At 39.5% G+C, this 27,592-nt stretch overlaps 1 protein-coding gene across 1 annotated transcript in view; it reads left to right on the forward strand.

The window, feature by feature from the left end:
* Window positions 1-20,150, forward strand: part of LOC132820972 (uncharacterized) — a 62,944-nt gene extending 42,794 nt beyond the window's left edge. The window contains exons 7-15 of the mRNA XM_060833391.1: window positions 4,527-4,582; window positions 5,183-5,234; window positions 7,393-7,460; window positions 8,828-8,873; window positions 14,635-14,690; window positions 15,264-15,354; window positions 16,713-16,844; window positions 18,686-18,754; window positions 19,415-20,150. Coding sequence (XP_060689374.1) covers window positions 4,527-4,582; window positions 5,183-5,234; window positions 7,393-7,460; window positions 8,828-8,873; window positions 14,635-14,690; window positions 15,264-15,354; window positions 16,713-16,844; window positions 18,686-18,754; window positions 19,415-19,551 — 707 coding nt within the window. The 3' untranslated portion in view covers window positions 19,552-20,150. The remainder of the gene's footprint in view (window positions 1-4,526; window positions 4,583-5,182; window positions 5,235-7,392; window positions 7,461-8,827; window positions 8,874-14,634; window positions 14,691-15,263; window positions 15,355-16,712; window positions 16,845-18,685; window positions 18,755-19,414) is intronic.
* The last annotated feature ends 7,442 nt before the right edge of the window (window positions 20,151-27,592 follow it).

Genomic DNA, 27,592 nt, shown 5'->3' on the forward strand with positions numbered 1-27,592 from the left:
ATGTGGCCATGTCAATGGATTTGAACTGCAGAGAGAAGCAGTCACAGTCCTTCTAGTCCTGCTATACTTGCTGACAGGCACCTTCCAATTGCACTTGTTTTGTGATTGTGGAAGCATCAAGTGACATGCTTTGGATTACTATTAATTTTCAAAGACTTTAGGCACAAAGAAAGTTAGAGTCAGTGGTCACAGTCAATGTTTCTTAATTTGCCATCTGTGAATCTTTCTTATGCCGGTAGGTGGCAAACATAAATGATGCTTTAGAGCAGACCTTATTTTTAGCTGCTGGTTCAAGGGAAAAAAATGCTGTTAAGGTTTCAAAATGGCTTTCAGCTCATCAGCTTTCTTTGTCTGAAGCATGCTGTTCAAGGGAAGACTATCCTTGAATTTACTGCACATCGTTCTGTGGTGTTGTTCTAAATTCCCCTTGTACTTATCGGTGTACTTTGGTGACATATAAATGCTCTTACCTTTTACAGTTACCAACAGAAATTAATATTCCCATGTTGCATGGAAGTTGTACCTGTTTGGTTTGGTTTCTTTTCAGATGGTCCAGATTCTTTGTTGATCATTACAACTCCATTTTGTAGTTTGTTTCATATCTCTGTCATTGTTCACACTGTCATTGGCCTGTGGATAGTGCCTCTGGAATATCCATAATGTTGCTGGTTGCTTGCAAATGTGGAGGCACAGAAGATTACTTCAATAGTTATGATTAGTTTCTGGGCAGCTCTGGTCAGCTTGCGTCGCTTGGATGTTGTGTTTGGAGTATGGCAGCAATTCTTCTTCTGCTATGAGCCGGTGTGAAGAAAAGCAATTGCAGGTCTATAGATTGTGTACAGAGGAGTGGGACTTGCTGATTTAATCTTGCAGAGAGTCTGTGGAATGATGGGCTTGAATAGTCTCCTATGTTTCTGTTAGTGTTTTATACTGGCTTTACAAACCAGTTCCAAGTAGATTTCTTATTGATTTGTTTACAGTGCCACAACAAAACTTGATCCTGCAATGAGAGTCCATTCGGACCAAACTAAAACACAGTACCACAATTGGTATTGCCACTCAAGAGCAGGTACTTACCTCTTGACTTCCAGAAGTGGAACCCATGCAGTGGCACGATAATCGGCGTATGTGGTGAGGGAACGTGAGAGCGCTGTGGGATTGACTGTCAGACTCTGACCAACCAGTTGATTGAGATCAACTTGTTGGAGACCACCGGAATGAAACTTCTTGAGTATTGTTGGAGATGCACTCATTTTGGCAACTGAGAAGCATTCTGTCACACTCCTGATTTGGGCCTTGTAGATAGTGGACAGGCTTTGGGTGGTGAGTTACTCGGCACAGTATTCCTAGCATCTGAACTGCTTTTGTAGCTGTTGTATTTATGTGATGAGTTTCTGGTCAATGGTAAACATAATGTTAACGGTGGGAAATTGCACGATGGTAATGCCATTGAATGACAAGGGACGATGGTCAGTTTCTCTCTTGTTGGAGATTGTCTTTTCTTGGCATTTATGTGACAATAACATTCCTTGTCATTTATCAGTCCAACCCAGATCTTGTCCAGGTTTTTGCTGCCTTTAAATATGGGCTGCTTCAGTATCTGAGAACTTTCAAATTATGTTGGACATGACACACTCATTGGCAAATATTTCCACTTCTCATCTATTGATAGAGTTAGCGATGAATCAGCTGAAGATGGTTGGGCCAGGAGACCCCTGAGGAACTCTGCAGAAATACCCTGGAACTGTGTTGACTAACATCCAACAACAACAATCATCTTTATGCCATTTCTTGATTTCACATGAGTGTATCAAATTGGGTGAAAACTGCATCTGTGGTGTTTGGAACTTCTTTGGAAGAATGAAATGTATCATCCACTCAGTTCTGGCCAAAGACCATTGCAGATGTTTCACTTTCTCTTGTGCACTGATGTACTATCCTCCCCGTTATTGAGATTGGTGATATTTGTGGGGTTACCTCCTCCAGCAAGAGTTTATTGATCCTTTTTGTATTCTGAGTTGTCTTCATTTCTTGCTCCCACCAAGGCTTGTGTATTCTGACTGTTCAACCTCCCAAGATGCATTATCTCACATTTATCTGTATTTAATTTTAATTACCAATTTGATCATTTTGCATGTTTATCCATGTCTTAATATAATTTATTCCACGTTTTTTTGGTAATGACAACAGCCTTTCCACATCCAGTTTGGTATCATCTGTAAATTTAGATTTTTTTGATTTCAAAGTGCAAATCATAAATGTAAATTGTGAACAGCAGTCGTTCCACTTGGCACGCCTTACTGCTCTGAATAGCTACCTTTAGTTCCACTGTCTGCATTCTATTTTGAAGCCAAACAACAATTCATTATGCTACATGTCTGCTGAGTCAATATTCTCTGACCATATTTATTGATCTGTTATGAGACATCTTATGGGAAAGCCTTATAAAATCTTAAGAAATTACATCTATTGCACTGTCATTCTCCAGAGTTACCTCCTCAAATTTTCTCTTTGCTAACTGTTCACTATTAGATTTTTGATTTTGAGATTTTCTTCTGTTCCATTGTTTATTCCTCCCTTTGAGCTAAGCTGGTTGGTCTATAATTTCCTGGCATGATCTGTCCCCTCCTTCAGTATAAGGAATGGCATTACCTTTCCACCTGTCCTCTGGCACTGCATCTTTTTTCAAACACGTGATTACGATTAAAAATACCTCTGCTATCTGTTCCCTTCTGCACACGGATTTCATCTATCTGCAAACTGTTTTTAATTTGTTTAGCTTATTCATTTTTTATTTTAAATACACTTTAACTCATTACTAATTTCATCATTCCATGTCATTCTTATCTTTCTATCTTTATTCATTTGTGGCTACCTACTAGTGGGATGGTGATGGCCTAGTAATAATATAGCTTAATTAATCATCCATGTACCCAGGTTATGTTCTGGGGGGTCAGACTTGAATCCCAATGCGACAGATAGGGTGGAATTTGAATTCAGTAAAAATCTGAAATGAATAGTCTTACAACCTTGTTGATTGTTCACTGATTAGATTACTTACAGTGTGGAAACAGGCCCTTCGGCCCAACAAGTCCACACTGAACCTCCAAAGAGCAACCCACCCAGACCCATTCCCCTACACCTAATACTAAGGGCAATTTAGCATGGCCAATTCACCTAACCCACACAGCTTTTGGACTGTGGGAGGAAACCGGAGCACCCGGAGGAAACCCACGCAGACATGGGGAGAATGTACAAACTCCACACAGACAGTTGCCCAAGGTGGGAATTGAACCCAGGTCTCTGGCGCTGTGAGGCAGCAGTGCTAACCACTGTGCCACCGTGCTGCCCTTTTGGGTGGCACTTAAGTCCTTTTGGGAAGGAAATCTGCCATCTTTGCCTGGTCTGGTCTACATGTGACTCCACACCCGCAGCAACATTGATGACTCTTAACTAGCCTGTAGGCAATTAGGAATGGGCAATAAACTGTTATTTTTTTTTCCTTTCAGCAGATTATGTATACCTTGCACTCTGGCATTTTAAATGTTTTCCACTTGCTGTTTCATATTGTTGTTCGTCAAAATAGTTGGTGTTTTTTTTTCCTCAGTTCAACTTGTAGCCAATCAAATCCTAGCTTTTCTTCAATTCATTTTACCCTTTTTAACCATACTTATGACCTTTTCTATAATTAACATAAAGCTTGCTATTGTCTCTGTGTTGTCATTTAAGAGCTGCTTCTTACTCCACTATTATTTTCCTCTCAAGTTGCTCATAATATAATTGGAGAGAAGACTGTGTGCTGTGGTACCCTGAAGGTCTGTTACTTTATAGAACCCATTGTATCTTATATTGGAAAGTAAATAATTTCTTGACCCTGTTTTACATTTGGATAGAAGCACCAGAGAGTGCAATGCTCAAGTGAGAAATGTAATATTTTAAAAAACAATATTTTTGATATTTTGATCATACTTTCTGGGATATCTGACTTGAAAACTGTTTTTGTAGATTATTTATGAATCAGTATATGTTTCAAAAACAAAATGAGGTGGCATCCCGTTTGTACTTGTGTCTTGCATGATTCACAGTAGACGTGGAAACTATGCCGAGAGGTCTCCAGTGACCCTACAACCTTCCATCTCCAAATTAACCATTTTAATTATATATTTTTTTCTTTGCTGACAGCATTAACTTATGATTCATTTAATACACTTAGCTAGTACTTACAATACTCAAAACAACATAAACACAACTCTAGTCATTAGTGGCTCTACCCTATAATCGTCACCCTGCAGTCACAACAAGCTGTGTAATATAATTTCCTTCAAATACTCTTGTATAATGATTCTTTAACAGGTGAATTGTTCTGTTTTTAAAAAAATGAATTATATATAAAACAATAAAGTGAATTTGGATCATTTGATTAGATATGTGCAGGTAAAGTCTTTTGCATAAAATCATGTTGATAAAACCAAATTCATTAAGAAACGAATCAACTCACAGTCACTGTTTGTGTTAACTTCACACAGCAAATGATTCAAAACAGAGGAAGCTTGAAGGTGGTGATCAAATGCAGGACAAGGAGGTAACGTCATTGTGTAAACTTTACCTTAAGTAGTGTCAAATAGCTTAATTTTTGAATTTGTCCACTTCACTTATAACAGATAATGGGGATTGTGGAAGTTCCAGGTTAGAATGAATCTTATCCAATATTGTTCAAAAAAGACTCTTCACCAATGTCACAAAATAAAATGGTTATTCATCTTTTGAATAATTTTGGGATGTTGCTGGTGTGGTGTTACTACTGTTTTCCTCATGTAAGACCCTTCTCTTTGGCCAGTGATATCAATATCAATGTTGTATGGCAATGTTATTAAATCTCTACTTAAAATTATACTGGTAAGGAATTCTGCGAGCTAATGTCCATCTCAGGTAGTCAGTCCTTCAACATATCTCCAGACATGTATTGAAATGACTGACTAGGCCACTTTACTGACTGCAGTAACAATTTCTGAAGATTGTAATGTTAGATGATGCAATAAGGCAAAGCACGATTGACTGATTCACCTGAAAGTAAACAATACATTGGTTTACATATGTAACAGCCAAATTTAACACTGGGATGTGATTCATTACTGGGTTCTGTACTTAGCTCGCCATATCAACTTTTGTATCTTTTTTGCAGAGATGCTTTCAGTCCAATTCTTTTGCAGAAAACGAGACTGACCCTTCAAATGGTATGTTTACTTGTCAAAGACTTAAATGAAAACTAACGTAAAATCATAATATTATATACAGTGTACACCTATTCATGAACTGATTGAATCTCAACGGTCATAATTTAAGATAATATGTTTAAAAGCTACACAATGGGCATGTACCCAGACTCCTTTTGACAGTGTGTTTGAAATGCATAATTTCTACCATCTTGAAGAGAGAGAGAGTAGCTTTTATTTGTCATTTCTACCACATACAACTGATACAGTAAAAACGAGACAGCGTTCCTCCAGGAACGAGGGTGCTACATGGACAGTACAAACTGCACAATTGTACACAATGTAAAGTGCATAAGAAGTACAAAACGCACAAGTTACAGTGTAATAGAAGAATGATGAATAATAGACATTTTTCTAGCAACAATTCGAAGTCGTGCGAAGAATTTCACATGGGAAACAGTCCAATTGTACCGTGTTAAGGAACCTGATAGCTTGGAGGAAGAAATTTGCACAATCTGGCCATGAGACACCAAATACTTCGGTACCTTCTGCCTGATGATAAGGAGCAGATTTATGGGAATTCTATCAACTACAAGTTCCCATAAAATCACATACCATGCTAATTTGGAAATCTATCACTGCCCTTTCACTACTGCTGTGTCAGAATCCTGGATCTCCCTTCCCAGCAGCACTATGGGTCTACCTACACCATGCGTACTACAGGGATTCAGAACGATGACCTGTCACTACCACCAAATGCTGGGGTTGCCAGCAATGCCCATATTTATGTAAATTAATTATAAAAGACTTAAATTTCATTGCCAGTTTTTTTTTCTTTCCAGAACACTACCACTTGAAAGAGTCCACTTTTAAAATATTTTTGTATCATTTTGTTCAACCTAAACTGGTTGAGGTTTGATGCTACCTCTTGCCCTATATCCTTGAGCTGTAAGAAAATCTGTTCATCTGGTTAGAAAGTTCAAGGAGTAGCAATTTAGTTTTGTCAACCTTTATTTTCTTTAATTGATGGACAGGCATCAACCGCTTTAGATCTGCTATGTAGTAACTCAACTGCGATCTGGTGAAATGCAAGTCAAATGATCAAATGTTGCAGGTTGCTGTGGCAACTTGCGACCCAGGCTGAAAACCAACCTTTTAATTTGGGTGTGAACCTTTTTGTTTATTTAGGTTTCCCAGTAGTTGATGAGTTGTTCAGTGCTCATTTAATAAATTGTGTTACAACTTTTATTTTGATGATTAGGAGCAGAGATGTTTGCTTTTACTCATGTCCCACAGTGCAGGTCATTGTGTGAGATGCTATTTGTATTTGTTATCAAGTACCAACTTCTAGGCAATGGATTATTTTGTTCATTTGTACCCACAAACAGCATTGACCTCTCTTCACCAGATTCAGAGGTTCCATTCAGGTCTACTCTTCCACTGTTTCAATGATGTATATTTCTTAATTCCCAGTTACAAAAGCATTCCTGGATAGCAGAAACATTTCCCTTGCCAGCTATTCTAGTGACCTTTGCACTAAATTATTCTGATCCAGCCAGCAAATAATTTAGCCTTTGTTGTGCTATTTCCATGAAATTTCCATGTTCCCATGTTTCTGCTTTTTAAACATCTATCAACAATTCTGCTAACTTAGTCTTTTTAATGGTTAAGAATTGACTTGCCATGAAATGTCAGGACTTTGGAGTAAATCAAGTACTTCGATGCCAGTTAGGAACTTAGAAAGTGAACTGACCTGCTCTCAGCCTGGAGAATAGAAGGACTGACAAACTCCCACAAACAGAAATATCATCAGGAAAGGTCAAAGGTCAGAGCTTTTTTGTTGATGTTGTTAAATTCCCTGCACATTGAGAAGACTCCCCTGTTTCTCACTGAAATGCTATCATGTCCATCTTTGGAGGCAGATGAGACACATTTAAGCCAAAGGATGATCCATCCAACACTACAATGCTCCCGAAGTACTTCAGATAGCTATTACTGAGCCAAGGCTATCAACCTGTTGAACATTATAACTGTCCTTTTTTTTTAGTTTTATACACTTCACTGAGGGGTAAATAGCTTTTTAGTAATTGTACAATTTTCCCATGACATGCCAAAGAGTCTTGATCTTATTTGTATTCTCTTCATTTTTTAACCATTCTTTCTCTTCCCTGTGAAACAGAGAGCTCACCCTCCTTGCTCTGCACATTCAGTCCTCAGAATACTCAAAGTGGAACTCCGTTGAAAGAGGTATGTTAGAATATGACCAAGGAAGAAACAAACTTTAGTGTCAGAAATGATGCCTTCATATGTCATTACTTCAGTGATTGACCAAGTAATGGCTAATATGGCATCCATGATGAATTGAACAGTTTAATCTGACAAAAACAAGGGTAACTTGATCTAGAATTCTTACTGAGAAGTGTTTCAATTGTGGGTTTTCATTGTTGAAGTATTTAGTGGCAAGCACTTCTAATTGAATCTTCTGTGTAAGTAATAGATTTATCTGTTGAGCTGAAAAATTAAATGTGGGAACAGGAGTCACCCGTTCAGTCCTTCCAGCAACAAGGCTGTTCAGCTGTTTAATTCAACTGTAGTTGGATCAGTATTTCAACTTAATTTACCCTCTTGGTTCATGATCCCCCTAATAATTTTGCTTAACAAAATTCTATCAAATAAGTTTTATCATATTCAACTGGCCTTCCCCCAGAGGTTTGTCTTATGGGAGAGATTTCCTGATTTTTCATGGACCTTTGTGTAAAAAAGGTGCTTCCTGACAGGTTGACTGACTGACCTGGTACAACTGAAGTTGATCTGAACTTCTCACAATCTAGAAGATCCACTATCCAACTGAAGATGCTGTGAGTCATGCATAACTTATATCTGCAGGTATCTACAGCAGTATAAGTAAAAAAATAAAGTCACCATATTCCCAGAGGGCCATAGGGCTGCTGTCTCCTTCAAACTAAATGAACCTGAGGGTCACCACACCCCATATGAGGGGGGAGGGTGAGAAAGTGGGTCCTTCATAGTGACCTGAGCCTCAAGTACAGGAATTGAACCCACACTGTTGGTGTCACTCTGCATCACAAACCAGCTGTCCAGCAGCGTACCTCTGTTTGCTACTACCAGTGTTTTGAGGCTAGTTGCTTCCTTTGAAATAAATGGTGTAAGATGAATTTTTCCAATTTCATGATGTTTCTAAATGTGCTTATTTGAACTCTGCAGTGCAGGAGCAAGCTACTCAACCAATCCTTTCTGTGCAAGGTCTTCGAAAAGAATCACTTAATTCATCGCACTCCCTGCTATTTCCCTGAAAATGATTCCATTTTTAATTACCCCATGACTACCCTTTCAGGTAGTATGTCCTAGATCATCATCATTTGCTGCATGGAAATAATTCTCCCCTCTAGTTCATTGCGGTCTTAAGTCCCAGAATTGTCATGATGCATAAGGAGGCCATTAAATCTGAATCATTTGGTTATCAGTCAGTCATTAAGTAGATTTTTAAATTTTAATTAAATATCAGTAAAGTATAATTAAGTAGGTTTTGTTTTAAGTTAATAGTGCTTGTTTATTTTTCTGCTCACTGTAAAGAAACATTGTTTTTCATTTAGACCAATAATACCAGGCATGCACACCCTGATTCTCCACTCATTTCAGGTACAATTGTTTTATTGTGTTCTTAATTAACTGAGCTAAAATGCAAACAGTCAACTCAAAGATGCTTTTGATACATGTTTCAGAGTATCATGATAATTAAGCATTGAGTTGCAAATCTAAAATGGAAATTGCTGGAAACACCATAGCAGGTCTGGCAGCATCTGTGAAGAGAAAGAATAGATAGCATTTTGGGTCCAGTGACCTTGTTTAGAACTTAAACTTCAGAATTTATTCCACTTTAAATAGTGTGGCAGATTCTTTGTCCTGTTGGATTACATGACCTGTTAATTGTGGTCATACGGTGCAATGGTAGTGTGCCTTCCTCTGAGCCAGAAGATCCACATTCAAGTCTGAGAGGGTTGATTATAATAGCTCCATGACCAGTCAGCCTAGCTGGTCCATTCTGATGTTTATACTCCATGCATCCCTCCTCCCATTCCATTCCCAGCCTTTCTATTTGCTTTTCTGCTTCATTTATGTCTAACTTTCTTTTGAAAGGATTGAAGTTGTTTGCCCCCATCACCAAGTTTCGCAATCTGATCAGAGTAAAGAAATTTCTCCTGAATTCCACATTAAATTTATTAGAAAATGCATATTAAGCCACCTTTTCCAGCTTTATCACTGACTTGGTCTCCTCTTGAAACCTTTCCTCCACAGCTCTCTGCTTCATAACCCCACAACACTGAATAGCCAGCTTCAACTTTTTCCCAAAATTCACAAAGAGGACTGCTCTGAAAAATATTATTTCAGCTGTACTGAGCTTATTTCCTTCTATCTTGACTTTTTTCCCTTCCCTTTATCAAGCCTCTTTTATAGAGATGTACAGCACAGTAACAGACCCTTCGGTTCAACTCTTCCATGTCGATCAGATATCATAAATTAATCTAGTCCCATTTGCCAGCACTTCGATATCCCTCTAAGCCCTTCCTATTCATATACCCATCCTGTTGCCTTTTAAATGCTTAATTGTACCGGTCTTTACCTCTTCCTCTGGCAGCTCATTCCATACACGTACCACTCTCTGCAGGAAAAAGTTGCCCCTTAGGTCACTTTTAAATCTTTTGCTTCTCACCTTAAACCTATACCCTCGAGTCCTGGGATCCACACAGTGGCTCAGTAGTTAGCATTGCAGCCTCATAGCGCCAGGGACACGGGTTCAATTTCAGCCTCTGTCAACTGTGTGGAGATTGCATATTCTCCCTGTGTCTGTATGGGTTTCCACCCGATGCTCTGGTTTCCTCCCACGGTCCAAAGATGTTTAGGTTAGGTGAATTGGCCATACTGAATTACCCATTGTGTTTGGTGCATTAGTCAGAGGGAAATGGGTCTGCGTTTTACTTTTCGGAAGATCGGTGTGGACTTGTTGAGCCAAATGGCCTGTTTCCACACTGTAGGGAATCTAGCTTAATCTAATCTAAAGGAAAGATCTTGTCTATTTACACTATCCATGCCTCTCATTTTATAAACCTTTATAACATCACTCCTTAGCCTCCGACACTTCAGGGAAAATAGCCCCAGCCTATTCAGCCTCTTCCAATAGCTCAAACCCACCAGCTCTGGCAACCTTTTTTAAAATCTTTTCTGAACCCTTTCAAGTTTCACAACATCCTTCCTAGAGGAGGGAGACAGCATTCCAAAAGTGCTCAAACAGATGTCCTGTACAGATGCAACGTGACCGCCCAACTCCTGTACTCAGTGCACTGACCAATAAAGGAAAGCATACCAAACGCGGCCTTCATTGTCCTATCGACCTGTGACTCAACTTTCAAGGAGCTATGAACCTAAACTCCAAGGTCTTTTTGCTCAACAACACTCCCCAGGACCTTACCATTAAGTGTATAAGTCCTGCCCTGATTTGCCTTTCCAAAATGCAGCACCTCACATTTATCTAAATTAAACTCCAAGTGTCACTCCTCAGCCCCTTGACCCATCTGATCAAGATCCCATTGTATTCTGGCTTCACCTTCTTTGCTCCACCTCCAATTTTGGTGTCATCTGCAAACTTACTAACTGTACCTCTTACACTCACATCCAAATCATTTATGTAACTGAGGAAAAGCAGTGGACCCAGCACCGATCCTTGTGGTCACAGGCCTCCAGCCTGAAAAGCAACCCTCCACCACCACCCTCTGTCTTCTACCTTCAAGCTAGTTCTGTATCCAAATGGCTAGTTCTCCCTGTATTCCATGTGATCTAACCTTGCTAACCAGTCTCCCATGAGGAACCTTTTTAACCTCCAATCCTGATTTTTCTGATACCTGACATTATTTCAACAATTTTCTGGCCCTGACAGCTCCCTCTTCTTAGTGGGAACCCAATCCCTTTACTCATTAATCCCTCACTAGGACGAACTGTAGACTCTCTCCTCCTTCCTTGATGAGAGGCCTGAACACACCCTGTCCGCCACCACCCTTAGCCTTGGTAAACTTGTTCTCTCATTGAACAATTGGATGCAGATCCTCCAAACAAAAGCAATGGATACGTGCATGAGCTCTACTTGCACTTGTCTTTTTGTGGGTACGTGTAACATTCTTTGTTCCAGTCCTACTTGGGCACCCTCTGACAACTGGTACTCTTCTTCAATACATAGATGACTTATATTGACTGGTCCAACCAGTCGATGCTGAACGTAATCCCAAACTAAACTAGTCCCACCTGTCTGCTCCTGGCCCACATCCCTGCAAACCTTTCCTATTCATGTATCCATCCAAATGTCTTTTAAACATTGTAATTGTAACCCCATCCACCACTTCCTCAGGAAGTTCATTCCACACGTGAATCCCCTCTGTCTAAACAAAAGAATTGTATGCATTAGCCTTTTTTAAGTCCCTCTCCTCTCACCTTAAAAATGTGCCCCCTAGTCTTAAAATTCTCCATCTTAGGGAAAAGGTGACTATGTATATCAACCTCCTACGTTCCAGTGAACAAAGTCCCAGCCTATACAGCCTTTCTTCATAATTCAATCCTTCCACATCCGGCAGCGTCATGGTAAATCTCTTCTGAACCCTTTCTAGCTTAATAATATCATTCCTATAACTGGGTGACCAGAACTGGACACAGTATTCCAGAAGAGGTCTCACCAATGTCCTGTAAAATCTCAAAATAACACCCCAACTCCTATAATCAAAGGACTGAGCAATGAAGGCAAGCATGCCAAATGCCTTTTTAACTACCTGTGTCTGTTTGACACAAACTTTAAAGAAGTATGTACCTGCACCCCCAGGGTCCCTCTGTTTTACTGTACTATCCAAGGCTCTACCATTGCTTGTATAAGCCTTACCCTGTTTATTGTACCAAAATACTTTGCATTTATCCAGATTGAACTCCATCTGCCATTTTTCAGCCCACTGACCCATTTGATCAGGGTCCTTTTTATAATCTTAGAAAACCTTCACTGACTACTATGCCACCAATTTTAGTGACACCTGCAAACTTTCTAACCATGCCTTATATAGTCCCATCCGAATCATTTCCATAAATGATCAACAAAAGAGGACCCAGAACCGATCCCTGTGGAACACCGCTGGTCACAGGCCTCCAGCCCAATAAGCAATCCTCCACTATTACTCGGTCTCCTGCCGTTAAGCCAATTATGCATCCAATTGGCAAGCTCACCCTGAATCAAATGTGACCTAACTTTATTAATTAGTCTACCATGCGGAACCTTGTCAAAGGCTTTACTAACATACAAGTAAACAACGTCTGCTATCATCATCGACCTTTTTAGAAACTTACTCAAAAAACTCAAATCACGTTTGTGAGACATGGTTTTCCTTGCACAAAACCATGCAGATTATTCCTAATACATTTTCACCTTCCTAAGTGTCCATAAATCCTATTCTCGGCTGCAACTGGAAAATGTATCATTTTTGCTTCACACTTCCACTCTCACCTTCACCTGGTCCATTTCCAACAATTCCCTTCCACTATAGGTTCAACCAAGGATTCCTGTACACTGTGGTTAGCATGAGCCTTCAGCTGGTTCCATTTTCCACAATTCTGTCCTCGCCCCTTTCTTCCAAGAACGACAACTATTACTACTCCTATGTTCTACCGTTTGAATACACCTTTGACCTATAAACTACTCGCTTTTCCCTGACATTCCTTTTTGTTCTATTTGTGTTTCTTACTTTGCAAACAACATAAAAATCATTATGCTTTTGCCTGTCTTTCATTATGAAGAAGTCATATTAAGTTTAAAATGTTAACCATGTTTCTGTCTCCACACATGCTAACAGACATGCTGTGTTTCTCCAGCAAAGCAAATCACTTTTCTGAGGTCACGGGACTCGAAAGGTGAATTTTCCCATGACAAATGCTGCCAGACCTGCTGTGTTTCTCCAGCAATTTCTGTTTTTATTTCAGATCCTTAGCATCTGCAGTTCTTTCTTTTACTTTAAAGTTTCTTCAGCTCTTTGTTTTTATTATCTTGCCCTGTCATCAGTTGTATTCCTGATGAAGGGCTTTTGCCCGAAACGTCGATTTTACTGCTCCTCAGATGCCGCCTGAGCTGCTGTGCTTTTCCAGCACCACTCTAATCTAGACTCTGGTTTCCAGCATCCGCAGTCATTGTTTTTACGTTCTTTCAACTAGACAAAGACCACAAGAAGATGAATTGGAAAATTAAAATAATTTAGACAAGGCAAGCAGAATAATGCTTCACTGATGACAACATTCTTCTCAGTTTGATGTCCTTAACCCTTCAAGTGCATGTCAAGAAAATTAAGAGGTGAAATAATGAAAGAAATTAGATTAGATTCCTTACAGTGTGGAAACAGGCCCTTCACCCCAACCAGTCCACACCCACCCTCCAAAGAGTAACCTATCCAGACACATTTCCCTCTGATAAATGCACCTAAGACTATGGGCAATTTAGCATAACCAATTTACCTGACGTACACATCTTTGTGACTGTAGGAGGAAACTGGAGCACCCAGAGAAAACCCACACAGGCATGTGGAAAATGTGCAAACTCCACACAGATAGTCGCCCAAGGTTGGAATCGAACCTGGGACCCTAGTGCTGTGAGGCAGCAGTGCTAACCACTGAAACACTGTGCCGCCTCAACCTTCCCCTACTTTTAACCTTTGATGTTTACTATTGTCTCTCATCGGCTGTCCCACAATTTGAGAATGATGTCCCCACAGGGCTGGACATTTTAGTTTTCATGTGTCTGAACAGGCCAGTTCTCAACCCATAAATATTTATGTACACAGGGCAGGATGTCCAGTAAGGTAGTGTGATCCAGAATCCAGGATGTGCATCCTTTTCTGACACCACTCTGCCTCATTAAACCATCGGACTTGAAGTGTGATGGTGCAGCCTGATGGACAAGTTGTCATCATTTTGAACGATTGGCAGTGAGTTCCTCCTAATCATTAATGTCAATGGTGCTGCACATCCAATAGTGACAGGAAGTCAGTGATTCTGGAGAATGCATGTGAAGATTTTTTTCCTACTGTAGCAAACACGAAGATACTCAGTGGTTTCCAGAACATGATTCATCTCTCTGGAAGACAAGAATATTTGTTGTATTGGTAAAGTGGTGGGATAGGATGTGGCGTCGTGGAAAGAGTTCTTTTTCATCCCAAATCTGCAAGATGACTGCATGGAGACTTCTAGCTGGTTATCCAGAAGCTTTTTAGAAAAAGAGCAGATCAGTTGCTTTGAGATCTCTTTAATAAGTGCTTTGGAACTGTTGTCAAAAAAATTAACTGTTGTATATTAAAAGTCTCACACGGATTGATCTTTATTTTTATAGATGAACGTGAGCCAAACGATGCAAGCTGCAGTGATGCAAGCACAAATTTAGACCAAGTATGTTTGATAAATTAAAACATTTTGTAATTATGTTGAAATATTTTGTACTTATATTGAAATGTTTTGTAATTATGTTGAAATTCTGTTCTCCCACATCTCTGCCAGACTAAACAGGACATAATATGTGGTGGAATTCAGTTTCCTCCCTTGATGTACAGAGCTTGAGATCCAAACTGAGATTCAACCCTGTGTGAGATGTTCAGGGATTTGATCTTGGGTTTTTGATATATCTAAAGTTTGCTGCTACAGAACAACATTAGTTCACCATTAATAATTATCAAAATGTAACTCCACAAGACACTGCAACTTAACAAAGCGACATGCTGATAGATACCCAGATGATGAAAGGATACGATGAAGACTAAGTATTTGAATTAGTTTAGTCTATGACATAACAGACCTGATACAAGGTAAATCTGGAATAGTGGAGTTTGAAGAACCATAGATCCAAGTTCCAACCATATTATACTGACGACTGTCTTATTTTAGACCCAGTATATCTATATCAGATTTGATTTAGAGCCAGGGAGCCAGTAATTCACTTGCTAAGAGTTGCTTTTTTTGAAACAGCAAGAAGTCCAAGAGGAAATTGGAGACATACAGCAAGAAGTCGGAATGCAGATAATTGAAGAGACCCCAAGTACAAGCAGAAAACTATGTTGTGAGCCATCAAGTATTTCTTTTAAAAATGACTCAGGCTTCAAGAAATCATATTACTCTTCTTGATTCTTCATTTTATCAGGTGGCATGACTACTTGAAGGACTCATCTCTGCTATCCTGTGTTCAATAAAATATTATTCATTTATCATTTTAATGTTCAGGTTCAGTGCTTGTTCTTGCCTGGTGCTACTTTGCTGATAAATGTCTAGGAAGGAAGTTGCACTTTCAGTGTTTCCTCCAGGTATTGTAAAGATCCTCAATAGGATGTTTTGGTTTCTGAATAGACTTTTGTCTGCTTCGATATTAGTTAATTCCCTGGCAATATTCTTCCCCCATTGTTGTCTGTTGGCAAGTGTTCGCTGTGGTGAACATGGAATATATTTTTCAGCCAGACAAGTGAAGATTATGGAAAGGGAACTATTAACAAAACAATTAGATATGGCAAAGTCTTGGTATTTATGGAACTAATTTGAGTCAAGCTGGTAATCTCATTGCAGAGCCCTGGCAATAAAACATTGATATGGATATTTTGGAAGCCTTGCCATTCTGTTTCAGATTATCTCCCTGAACTGTAGTTGTCACCATGCTTTAGTAACTAATTAAATTCCACTTTAGCTTGTGCTACGTTCCAAGACACATCTACTGCAGACATTTGAGTTGAGGAGAACATTTTGGTAAGCGCAGTTAGGAGAGATTCTGTCCCATTTGTTTTGATTATTTATAACCAAGTGCAATTTGAATTTTGAGAAGATTATAGCATAGGAATGCATAAAACCTGGAATAACAGAGAACGGAGAGTTGGGTTACGTCACATGGTGTGACAATAAAAGATTTATTTGTGCTTTTTGCACTTGTAACACAGCTACCTACACTTGTAATTTTCTTTCCTTCCTTTTCATTTGTTCCTGGGTGTATCTTTTGTTTTAAAAGATCTATCCAGCACTAACGCTCCTAATTGCCCTGAGGGAGTTAACCATAGAGCGTGGATCCATTAAACTCATTGGATACCTGATTTCAAATGAAACAATAGAAACTATGAAATTGTTGTCTTTTCAGCAACTCTGAGCTTTCTATTAGATTCACATTTGTCCAAAATGTGGATACTGACCACAATATACAAAACATATGTGTTTTGCTGATCAACTTTGTCCCAAATTTAGCTTCTACCTTTTCTCTATTTTACCTTTTTTGTGCCTCTCCCTTATCAAATGCATGTCTCAGAATTAGGGAAGGTTTCAGATGCAGTAATGAAGACTCCTGGTAAGAGGGTGTATTGCAGGAAGCTAGTCAATACGTGGACTGATTTGATGTCAAATTTTCTGTGCGGTTAACATTAATTCCCAATTGTGTTTGAACAGTTACAGGACAAGCAGACACATTCTGGAGGAAATGCAAAGAAGCTCAGTGTGTGGAGATGATCTTCCAGAAAATTCAGAATGATCTGAATGTCATTCAGCAAAATATAATTAATGGAGATGCCACAGATAAGGGTATGTTTATATTGACTGAGGTGGTTGAAATTGAATGTAGATTTTATAGTTTCTATTAAATCTGAATTAATATTTTTAAGATGATAACTTTAAAGAAAAAGCATATGAGTTATTCAAGAGGATATTTTCATTTCATTTTTTTTGTTTCAGTAAGTTTCTATAGCGTTGTACAAGTACTATACCTTAGCACTGTGCTGTTGTAATTACACTTCTATCTGCTGTGGATCAAGCAACCATCATTGGCATAATGACAGGTACAGAACATCAGAGGGGTGAAAGGATGTGATGTTCCTATTCCTCTACTATCTACAGGATTACGAAGTTCTTCTTATAACTATATTACTTGAAAAAGGCTTCATTAAGCCTTCAGATTCTGTTCAATTTCTGTACCTCACACCTTTCAATCCACATTGACAGTTACAATGCATTAATGATGTATCAAATCTGCCCACAAATTCCTGTTAAGCAGGGCTTCCAGACCTTTGAGGAGATCCTGTGTAACTCAATTTGCCGACAGATGTGCTGCAAGACTAAAAGAAAATTCCCAAATGAAAACACAGAAACAGTTCTAATCCCTCTCTTTGCCAGATGAAATGCCTCTTTGTCAAACTGTTCCAAGATATGCTTAAGATTATGCTTCAGACTTCACAAATTTGATAGTGGAATCTCTCATTACTAGAGATATCTGCTTTACACTTGGTCCGCAGCTTTCCACTTGCTGCTTCATTTTTTTTCTCTGATATCCAACAATTTGTTATGCTAAAGTCACTAGTTAGCCAGAGCCCTTGACTATTGTTCTGAGGACATGGGCTCAAGTCTCACCATGGAAAATGGTGAAATTTGAATGAAGTAAAATCTGGTATTAATGATGCTGATGCAATAACTGTTGTGCAATAAATGTTGGCCTACCAATGAGACCCGCATTGCATTATATTGGATTAATGAGTTTAGAAAAAAATCAGTTGTGGCTCAGTGGTGTAACTGGGAATCATACAGTCAAGTATTCAAAACCTACACAGATACTAAACAGCACGTAATCTAGATTGATTCTCAAGTAATGTATTATTGGAGGTATTATGTTTTGAATGAGATGTTAAACTGATCCATATTTGATCTTTGAAGCTGAAAGTAAAACACAGCATACACTTATCTTGAATAACTGGAAATTGGACATCTGCATATGCTAGCCAATGTTTATCCCTCAATCTGCACCTAAAAGTGATGAACTGGTCATTTATTTCATAACATTTCTGGAACTTTGGCTGTCATCATTTCTTTATCATAACAGTGACTCCAATTCAAAAGTCTAAAGCCCTTTGCGAGCACTTGGAGTCTTGAAAGGCACTGGACAAAAAAAAATACAAGCCTTCTGTCTATATCATATTACTATTACAACAGTTAAAATAACTTGTAAAATTTATTATGTGTTTATTTGTAGCTCTAAACCCAGATAGTGTTTGTCAGCAAGGTTTAGAAATCATAATGAGCATCAGAACTATATTTCATCTGACCCCACCTGCATTTTCCATTGCTAGGGATGGAAGTCAATCAATGCTTGTCTGACAAGAAAATCCTTAGCCATTCCTCTCACTCAAACTTGGTGCTCTGAAATGCACTGTAGACTAAGCATTAGTCAGGGATTTACCCTGGTATATTAAGTCCTGCATGCCTAGCAAGACAACCTTTTTTTGTCTACTTTTTTAAAAAAAATGAAGCTAATTCAGAAGGACAAATTTTAAAACCAGAACATGTTGTAAATTTCATTCATGTTTGGTGATTGATATCAAAGTCTACAGCACAATGGATTATGTTTAACTCCATCATTCACCCTTTTCTTTCAGAGTATGAGATTGCGTGGAATATACTTAGGACTCTGGATTCACTTCATGTACTGTCAGAATTCCAATCTGGTAAGAATTGTGTTTTGCAAAGCAAATTCTGGTGGTTGTTAAATAAATGAAATCAAAGCAAATGTTGGAAACACTAAATTGGGCAGCATCTATGAAGAGAGAGACACACACAAAATTCTTAGCTTAATATTTAATGCTAAATTTAAAAGATAATTATCTGTTCATTATTTCATCATTGTTTGCAGGATTATGATGTTTATAAATTTAACTTATATTTAACACTCCAGAACTACCTTATTGACTGGAGCGTGTTTGGGCTGAGTTTTTTTTAAATTCATTCATGGAACGTGGATGTCATTGTCTAATTTGACATTTATTCTCCAGAGGGCAGTTAAGAGTCAAGCACATTGTTGTGGGTCTGGAGTCACATGTAGGCCAGATTAGATAAGAATTAGAGGATTCCTTCCCTAAAGGACACTAATGAACCAGATGGATTTTTATGACAATTGTTGGTGGTTAGATGATGGCCATTAGTAGACTAGCATTTTACTCCAAATTTTTATTGAATTCAAATTTCACCCACTGCCATGGTAGGATTCAATCCCATTGTCCACAGCACATTAGCCTGGGGCTCTGGATTACCACCCCAATAACATTACCAATTGTGAAAAGTACAACATAAATTTTATCTCCAATAAAATCCTTATTTTCCTTTAACAGAAATACATGAAAAACTGCAACGCCTTGAAGAAGAAAAATCAACTTTAAAAATAAAAGAGTGTCTCATTGAAGAGTTAAGAAAGATAGCTGGATCACTGAATCATAAATCTGACAGAGAAAACTGTCTCCCGTTCTGAAGCTGTCCTCATTGGAAGTTGTGAGCTTTTGCACATTAGCAGTAAGCAGTATATCATCAAGTGGAGAATGTAGACACTCTAGGCCACCCGAGTTCCAAGTATCTTGAGGGATTCAAGCCTGTGTGGGATAGATGGGAGGCACTCAAGGTATCATTGTGCTTATTTTCCTGGGAACGTTGCTGATTGGTCAAGCAACATGCCTGAAATTGGGGCTTTTCAAACTTGATTTTAACATTGGATACTGAACGTGGTGGATAATGTGCTGCATCAGTTCTTGCGAGGCCAAAGCATCCTCTGGGCTCCAGAGGAATTATGGGGACATATTGGATCTTCATACCAGCTTGGCATTTGGACTGGTTGCCAGGTATTATGCTCATTCAGAGTTAGTGGGGCATATTGATGGAGACCATCATCTTCACCAATCAGCTGTCAAAATAATTCCAATCTCCTATAAAATAGCAGATTGCAAAATCTAAGTTGTTAGTCCAACTCATGGTAAGTACTGCAGGAGATACTGAAATCAGTAATGCCATGCTTCAAGCACAACTGCTGGCCTGACTCTATAACCACATTGCAGAATTCTCATTCTAAATGGTTACATCCACAATTTAAGTGTTAAAATTAGATATCCAAAGTCAGAGTTCTGCAAATCAAAATAAGCCAAAAGACTGATGTTTGTTTATAGATAGATGGCACTGAATATTTGAATAATAATGTATGTGCTAGAAAACGTTACCAAAACTATGATGTGCATTTAAATGTAAATAGTTAACCAGGAGACATTCCTTATCAGTCATTTGCATGAGAAACTATTTTCAATGTTACAACTGAATTTGGTAAAAGCTGTAAAGCAAACAAACACGTTTGCTCCAGCTCTCACTTACCTACATTGGTGAGACCACACCTAGAATGTTGTGCAATGTTTTGGTCTCCTTTTGAAAGAAGGGATGTATTTGCATTAAGGCATTTCAGAGAAGTTTCTCAAAGTTGATTGCTGCATGAAGAGATACTCTAATACGGAAAACGTTGAGCAGCTTGGACTTTTGATACGAGTGAGGTGATCCTATTGAGATGTTGAGAACTTGACAAGGATACATGCTGAATCACACGTTATGTAGAGGAAGGTACAACTATAGAACATAATTTCAGTGTGAGGGATCATCCATTTAAGAAGGAGTTGAAGAGGGTTGTGAATCTTTAGAATTATGTATATCAGAAGGGCGAGATAGAGGAAAGGAGTCCCAGATTATGGGGAACAGGCAGAAAAGTGGAGTTGAGACCAGAATCAAATCAGCCAAAATTGTATTGAATAGCAAGCCAGGTTTAGGGGCCACGTGGTCTATGCTTGATGGCATTGTCAAGGCAAGTTACTGTTTTCTAGTCCAAGTAAAATCTCAAATTTCTTTGTAGTTTTGTTGACCAGAAATACACCAATGCTACATTCCAAATGGTGAAAGGAAAGCCAAAGTTAATTAAATCAAATTGTATTAATAATTATCTTTTGGACAGTGAGGCAAAAAAAAACATGCATTTTTGTGGCATCTTTCATAACCTCAATATCCCAAAACTTTACAAACAAACGAAATACTGTGATGAAAGTTGTCTTATGAACATCCATTTTAGAATTTGGATTTTAAAATCATGGAGCTGGTTACTTCTCTTGGAGTTTTAAAAAATTAACAAGTTCAAATGTTGTGTTTGGGTACGTGTTAAAGAGTAAAGACCTGCAGAGTGTTAATGGAAGATTGTTTTACAGGGGTGATTTATGACCGGTGGGGCAAATGTTGAAGGCCATTGTGTTTTTCTTTCAGGACAACTAATTGATTTCAGTTTCAGAAACCCAGGGATTGAAAACTCCTTTGCCAGTTTAGAGGAGACCTGATGGATAGTTTGTAGGATGCTTCTCCTGTCAGATGTAGGATATCAAAGAGCAGCCAAGTGTCCCCGGTGACTGTCTGCAAGAAGTGTGTCGAGCTGCAGTTCCCCTCAGACTGCGTGGATTGGTTGGAGTGGCAGTTAGACACACTGAGTCGCACACGGGAAGCAGAGAATGTGATAAACAGTAGCTTCTGGAGATGGTCACACCACAGGTTCAGTCAGATAGATGGGTGACCACCAGAAGAGGTAGGCAAGTAGTCTCTCAGGAAATGAGCAGTAGCAGCCAGGTCTGAGGCATGACGACCGGCTCTGCTATAAAGCGGGTTATGGCAAAGTCCAAGTGAGCAAGTGTAATAGGGGTACAGTCAGACGTTTCTGCAGTTACAAGCAAGACCTGGTGCCTTCATGGTACCAGGGTCAAGGATGTCTTGAGTGTTTGGAGCAAAGGAGAGCGTGAACAGCCAGAAGTTGTTGCATACATTGGTACCAACGATATTGGTAGAAAAAGGGATGACCTGCTGCAGAGTGAATATGGAGAGTCAGGCAGGAGGTTGAAAAGCAGGATTTCAAGGGTAGTAATCTCCAGATTACTCCTGGTGCCACATGCTACTGAGAGTAGGATTGGGAAGATAGGGCAGATGAATGCATGGCTGAATTGTTGGTACAGGAGTCAAGTATTCAGATTTTTGGATCATACGGATTTTTTCTGGGACAGAGATGACCTGTACCAGAGGAAGGGTTGCACCTGAACTGGAGGCAGGGGTGGCTATATCCTGGCAGAGAGATTAGCTACTTGGGAGGGTTATAAACTAAGCTGAGAGGGAGGTACGACTCTAAACAGTAGTGAGACGAAAGAGAAAATTGAGGCTAGTACAGAAGTTAAAGATAGCAAGTTAAATAGAAAAGACAGGCAAGAGCACAGCAGGGAACAAAGGAAGACTGGTGAATTAAACTGCATTTATTTCAGTGCAAGTGACCTGACAGGTAAGGCAGATGAACTCTGGGAATGAACGGGAATGTGGGACTGGGATCATAGCTATTACTGAAACATGGATGGGAGACGGATAGGACTGGAAGCTCAATGTTCCAGGATACAGATGCTAAAGGAAAGATAGGGGAGGCAGGAGTGAAGTGGGGTAGGGTTGAGGGGCTTGTTTTCGATGAGGGAAAACATCATGGCAGTACCTAGGATATTCCTGAGGGATCATCCATATATGGGTGGAACTGAGATATAAGAAGGGCGTAATGACATTGCTGAGATTGTATTACAGGCCGAACCTATTATTAGTAGCAGGAAATTGAGGGGCAAATATGTAGGGAAGTTGCAGAGAGCTGTGACAATAATAGGACTGTAACAGTAGGAGATAATAACTTTTGAAACATAGGCTGGAACTGCCATAATGTTAAGGGCTTGGATGGAGAGGAATTCATGTGTTCAAGAAAGTGTTCTCAATCAATATTTAGATGGTTGACTAAAGAAGGGGCAAAACAGTGTTCTCTTATGAAATACGGTAGGACAAGTGATTGAGGTGTTGGTGGGGGAGCACTTTGAGACCAGTGACCATAATTCTATTTGCTGGAAAAGAACTGGTCCACAAATTCATGTTCTAAATTGGGGCAAAGCCAATTTTCTTGTTATTAGGAACTTTCAAATGTTGACTGGGGAAGGCTGTTCACAGGTAAAGGGATATTGGCAATTGGGAGGCTTTCAAAAGTAAGATAATGGGAGTTTGGGGCCAGCATGTTCCTGTTGGTGTGAAGGGCAAGGCTGGCAGGAACAGGGAACACTGGATGACTTGAGAGATTGAGGCTCTGATCAAGGAAAAGGAGGCATATGTTCTGTACAGACACTTGGGATCAACTGAATCCCTTGAGTAAAGGGAGTGTGGAAGTACATTTAAGAGGGAAATCAGGAGAGCAAAAAGGGGACATGAGATAGATTTGGGAGCTAGAGATAAGGAGAATACAAAGAGATCCTAGAAGTACATTAAGGGCAAAAGAGGAAATAGGGAGAGAATAGGGTCCCTTAAAGATCAATGAGGCTGTTTATGTATGGAGCCACAGAAGATGGGTAAGATCTTAAATGCATATTTTTCATCTGCATTTCCTGTGAAGAAAGTCACAGAAGCCAGGGAACTTGGGGAAATATATAATGTCAGGTGAATTGGCTATGCTAAATTGCCCATAGTGTTAGGTGCCTTAGTCAGGGGTAAATGTGGGGGAATGGTTCTAGGTGGGTTGCTGTTCGGAGGGTCAGTGTGGACTTGTTGGGCCGAAGGGCCTGTTTCCACACTGCATGGAGTCTAAAGTCTATGTCTCAAAAACAGTCCACATTTCAGAACAGGCGATGCTGGAGGTCATAAAGGTAAATAAGTCCCTGGGACTGATCAAGTGTAGCCCAGGAAGCTCGGGAGGAAATTCCAGCACCCCTAGCAGAGATATTTGTATCATTGGCAGTCATGGGTGGGGTGCCAGAAGGCTGAAGGGTGGATAATGTGCTGTTTAAAAAAGGCTGCAAGGAATAGCCAGGAAACTACAGACCAGAGTCTAATGTCAGTAGTGAATAGTTTGCTGGAGGGGTTTGTAAGAGATAGGATCTCATGCTTTTGGAAAGGCAAGAAACAAAAAAATCTGCAGATGCTGGAATCTGAAGTAGACTGGCAGGAGGCTGGAAGAACACAGCAAGCCAGGCAGCATCAGGAGGTGGAGAAGTTGATGTTTCGGGTGTAACCCTTCTTCAGGACTTGGAGTGGGTTTAGAGGGAGCTGCGGATAAAGGGGGCAGAGTGGTGAAGTGGGGATAGGTGAAGACAAGTAGAGAGTACAACCTAGTTGGTCAGTGGGAGGATTGAATCAAGATGGTGGCAGGGAGCAGTGGAAGGGAGGGAGAAGGACTAGAAAGGAATTTGAGAGATGGGGAGGTTATCTGAAATTGGAGAACCCCATGTTGAGTCCTTTGGGCTGAAGGCTGCCCAAGCAGAAGATGAGGTATTGTTCCTCTAATTTGCAGTTTGGTTCATTGTGGAACTGCAGGTGGTCAAGAATGGTCATATTGGGAAGGGGAATTAAAATGGGCGGTGACTAGGAGATCCGGTCAGCCCCTGTGGGCCCAGCTGAGATGCTCAGCAAAGCATTCCCTAAGTTCACTTGACCCAAAATGTTTACTCTGATTTCTTTACACAGATCGTAGAATCCCTACATTGTGGAAACAGACCATTTGGCCCAACAAGTCCACACCAACCCTCCAAACAGTAACCAACCCAGACCCATTCCTCTACTCTATTACTCTACATTTACCCCTGACTAATGTACCTAACCTACACATCCTTGAAACTATGGGCAATTTACTATGACCAATTCACCTGGCCTGCACGGCTGTGGATTGTGGAAGGAAACCAGAGCACCCGGAGGAAACCCACGCAGACATGGGGAGAATGTGCAAACTCCACATAGTCACCCGAGGCTGACGTCAAACCCGGGTCCCTGGCGCTGTGAGGCAGCAGTGAGAACCACTGAGCCACTGTGCTGTCTTGCTGACCTTCTGCAGCAATGTCCATTTTTGTTTGATTTACAGCATCCTCCGTTCTTTCGGTTTTATGTGGTGTTTGGCACGCTTGCCTTCGTTGGTCAGCATTGAGTCTGGGAATTGGGATATCATGTTACTGCTTTACAAGACATTGTTAAGACCACATTTGGATTACTGTGTACAATTCTGGTTTCCCTGATGTAGGAACGATGTTTTTAAACTGGAAAGGGAGCAAAGAGGTTACTGAGACTGCAAGGTTTGAGTTATAAGATGAGGCTAAGACATTTTCCCTGGAGTTTGGGAGGTTGAGGGGTGACTGCATTGAGGATTATAAATCATGAAAGGCATAGGTAAGGTGAACAGCCATGGTATTTTTCCTAGGGTAGGAGAGTCCAAAACTGGAGGGCATAGGTTTAAGATGAGAGGGGAAAGATTTAAAAGGGACCTGAGGGGCAACGTTTTCACATGGAGGGTGGTGCGTATATGGAACAAGGTGCCAGAGGTAAGTACAAAATTTAAAAGATACTTGGACAGCTACATGGATTATAGAGGTTTAGAGGGATATGGGCCAAATGTAGATAAATATGCCAGTTCAGTTTAGGAAACCTGGTCGGCATGGATGAGTTAGGTCGAGTGGCCTGATTCCACGCTGTATACCTCCATGACTCAACCTCCTAGAAATAAGTATTTAGGAAAGTTCAGTGAAAGCAGTGTTGTTTGGTTGTTGAACATATCAACCAGGAGTGTTTGCTTAGAAGTTCGTTTATAAAAAGGTGAGAAAGTCTGAGCTATCTGTTGAGAGAGTAATCTGGTAAAATGACTTTTACAGTTCTTAAGAAAGCAATAGGGAGAATCAGTTTATATCAATCTTTAAGTTTGATGTGAGGCATAATTTCTCCAGATGGAATCTTTGTGACGGATCATGTAGGGAAACGGGATGAGATATTGCATTTTGTGTGTCAAGATTTTTTCAAGTAATGTTCTGCATTTCGACAGCTTGGTTTGGTTTCATTATTTCTGCTGTGTCATAAATTTCTGTAAAAGACTGTGCAGCTTCATGACGGTGCACTTAAGTGACTGATCACCACGTTTGGTGATATGCTGGAACATATTTCCTCTTGTTACAGACTTCTGTTTAAAGTAGCGTGTTTAAGATTATATTGCACTGTAAAATATGAAGACCATCTGTAAACTGTAAGGCACAGTCTTCTAAGAGAGGCTAATAGTTAAGGATGTGTTTTCTGATCAATGTTTAAAAATATAAAACTAACTTTTATAATATAATTATATTGCCTTTTTCAAATAAAGTTGTTTTACTCCCAACACAGTCCACCTTTCACTGTTGTCATGCTCAGCGTGTGGGTGGATTGATTGTGTTTTTCTTTTATTTCCACTATCTGATTGATGACCTCCTAAGCTTTGCATTCTTTATATCTCAAAGCTTTTAATTGTCTCTCTTCTTCCTTTATCCTTTTGTGGGTGGTAGGTGCAGCTGGTAAAGCCTTCAATTGTAGCCAATCTCTATTTGTCCTCAAACGAAATGGCCTGCTTGACCACCTCATTGGACAGTTAAGAGACAACCACATTCCTCTTGGCTGACAGTTGCGTAGACTAGCCTAGGAAAGGACGATAGATTTCTTGACCAATGGGCATGAGCAAGCCAGGTTTTACAAAAAATTGATAGTTTCATTGCTATTTACATATTTATTAATTAATTTAAAATTTCTTGAAAACAAATGTCTCCCAAAGCACAAAGTCTTTGGTTTACTAGCCAAATGTCATTTGCCATTGTGGTCCTATCATAAAAGCTTAAGTTATCTTGTGTAAAATAGAAAACTGTCTGCCTTACAGTTTAAAAGTTTAAATTATCTTGTGTGCTCATTGAACTTATAAGCTAGTTACCCATCTCATTATCTACTCAAATAGTATAGAGTTACTATTTACGTTTGTGCTTTTCTCTTATCTTCATCTGTTCCTTTTCAAATGCTGTTCTTGTGAAACAGTTTTCAGTGTTGTTGAAAGGTCCAAATAAACTTTAGCACATTGTTCTCTCTACAGATGCTGACATGATTTCCTTATTATCTATTTTAGTTTCAGACTTACAAACATTTTGTTTTGTATTGTTCATGGTTTTTGGGATTTGACATACCAGAAACAGTGATAACACCTGAAGTAAGTCAATTCTGCCAGGAGCAATTGTTTATTTCTTTTCCTAAGGTACCACATTGTTGCACTAAACTTTCAGATGTGATTTCCAATTCATAAGAATATGATAACTGTATACAAGTTACTCATTTTCTCCTGAAGGTCAACTGAGCACCTTCCATGTGTCTGGATACATAAAATTTTTATTGTACTTGCTTTATTTGTCAGTACCAAGTATGGAAAACTGGAACTAACAATAACTAGATCAGTGGTAAAGCTCAGGTCATTCTGAGAGCACCCATTGGAATTAGTTTCTGCTGTTTGTCCTGTCCTACATTTCCCATCTACGAACAGTCACATTTCAGAACAATCTTATGAGGCTGACATTTTGAAACACAGTCTGAATAATTGTACTAAATTTAAATCTCACTAATTCACAAAAGGTATTTTCAAACAGTATCACGATGAAAATCTGTGTGGCAGGGTGAACCTG

Source organism: Hemiscyllium ocellatum, chromosome 12 (assembly GCF_020745735.1).
Source record: "Hemiscyllium ocellatum isolate sHemOce1 chromosome 12, sHemOce1.pat.X.cur, whole genome shotgun sequence".
NCBI lineage: Eukaryota > Metazoa > Chordata > Chondrichthyes > Orectolobiformes > Hemiscylliidae > Hemiscyllium > Hemiscyllium ocellatum.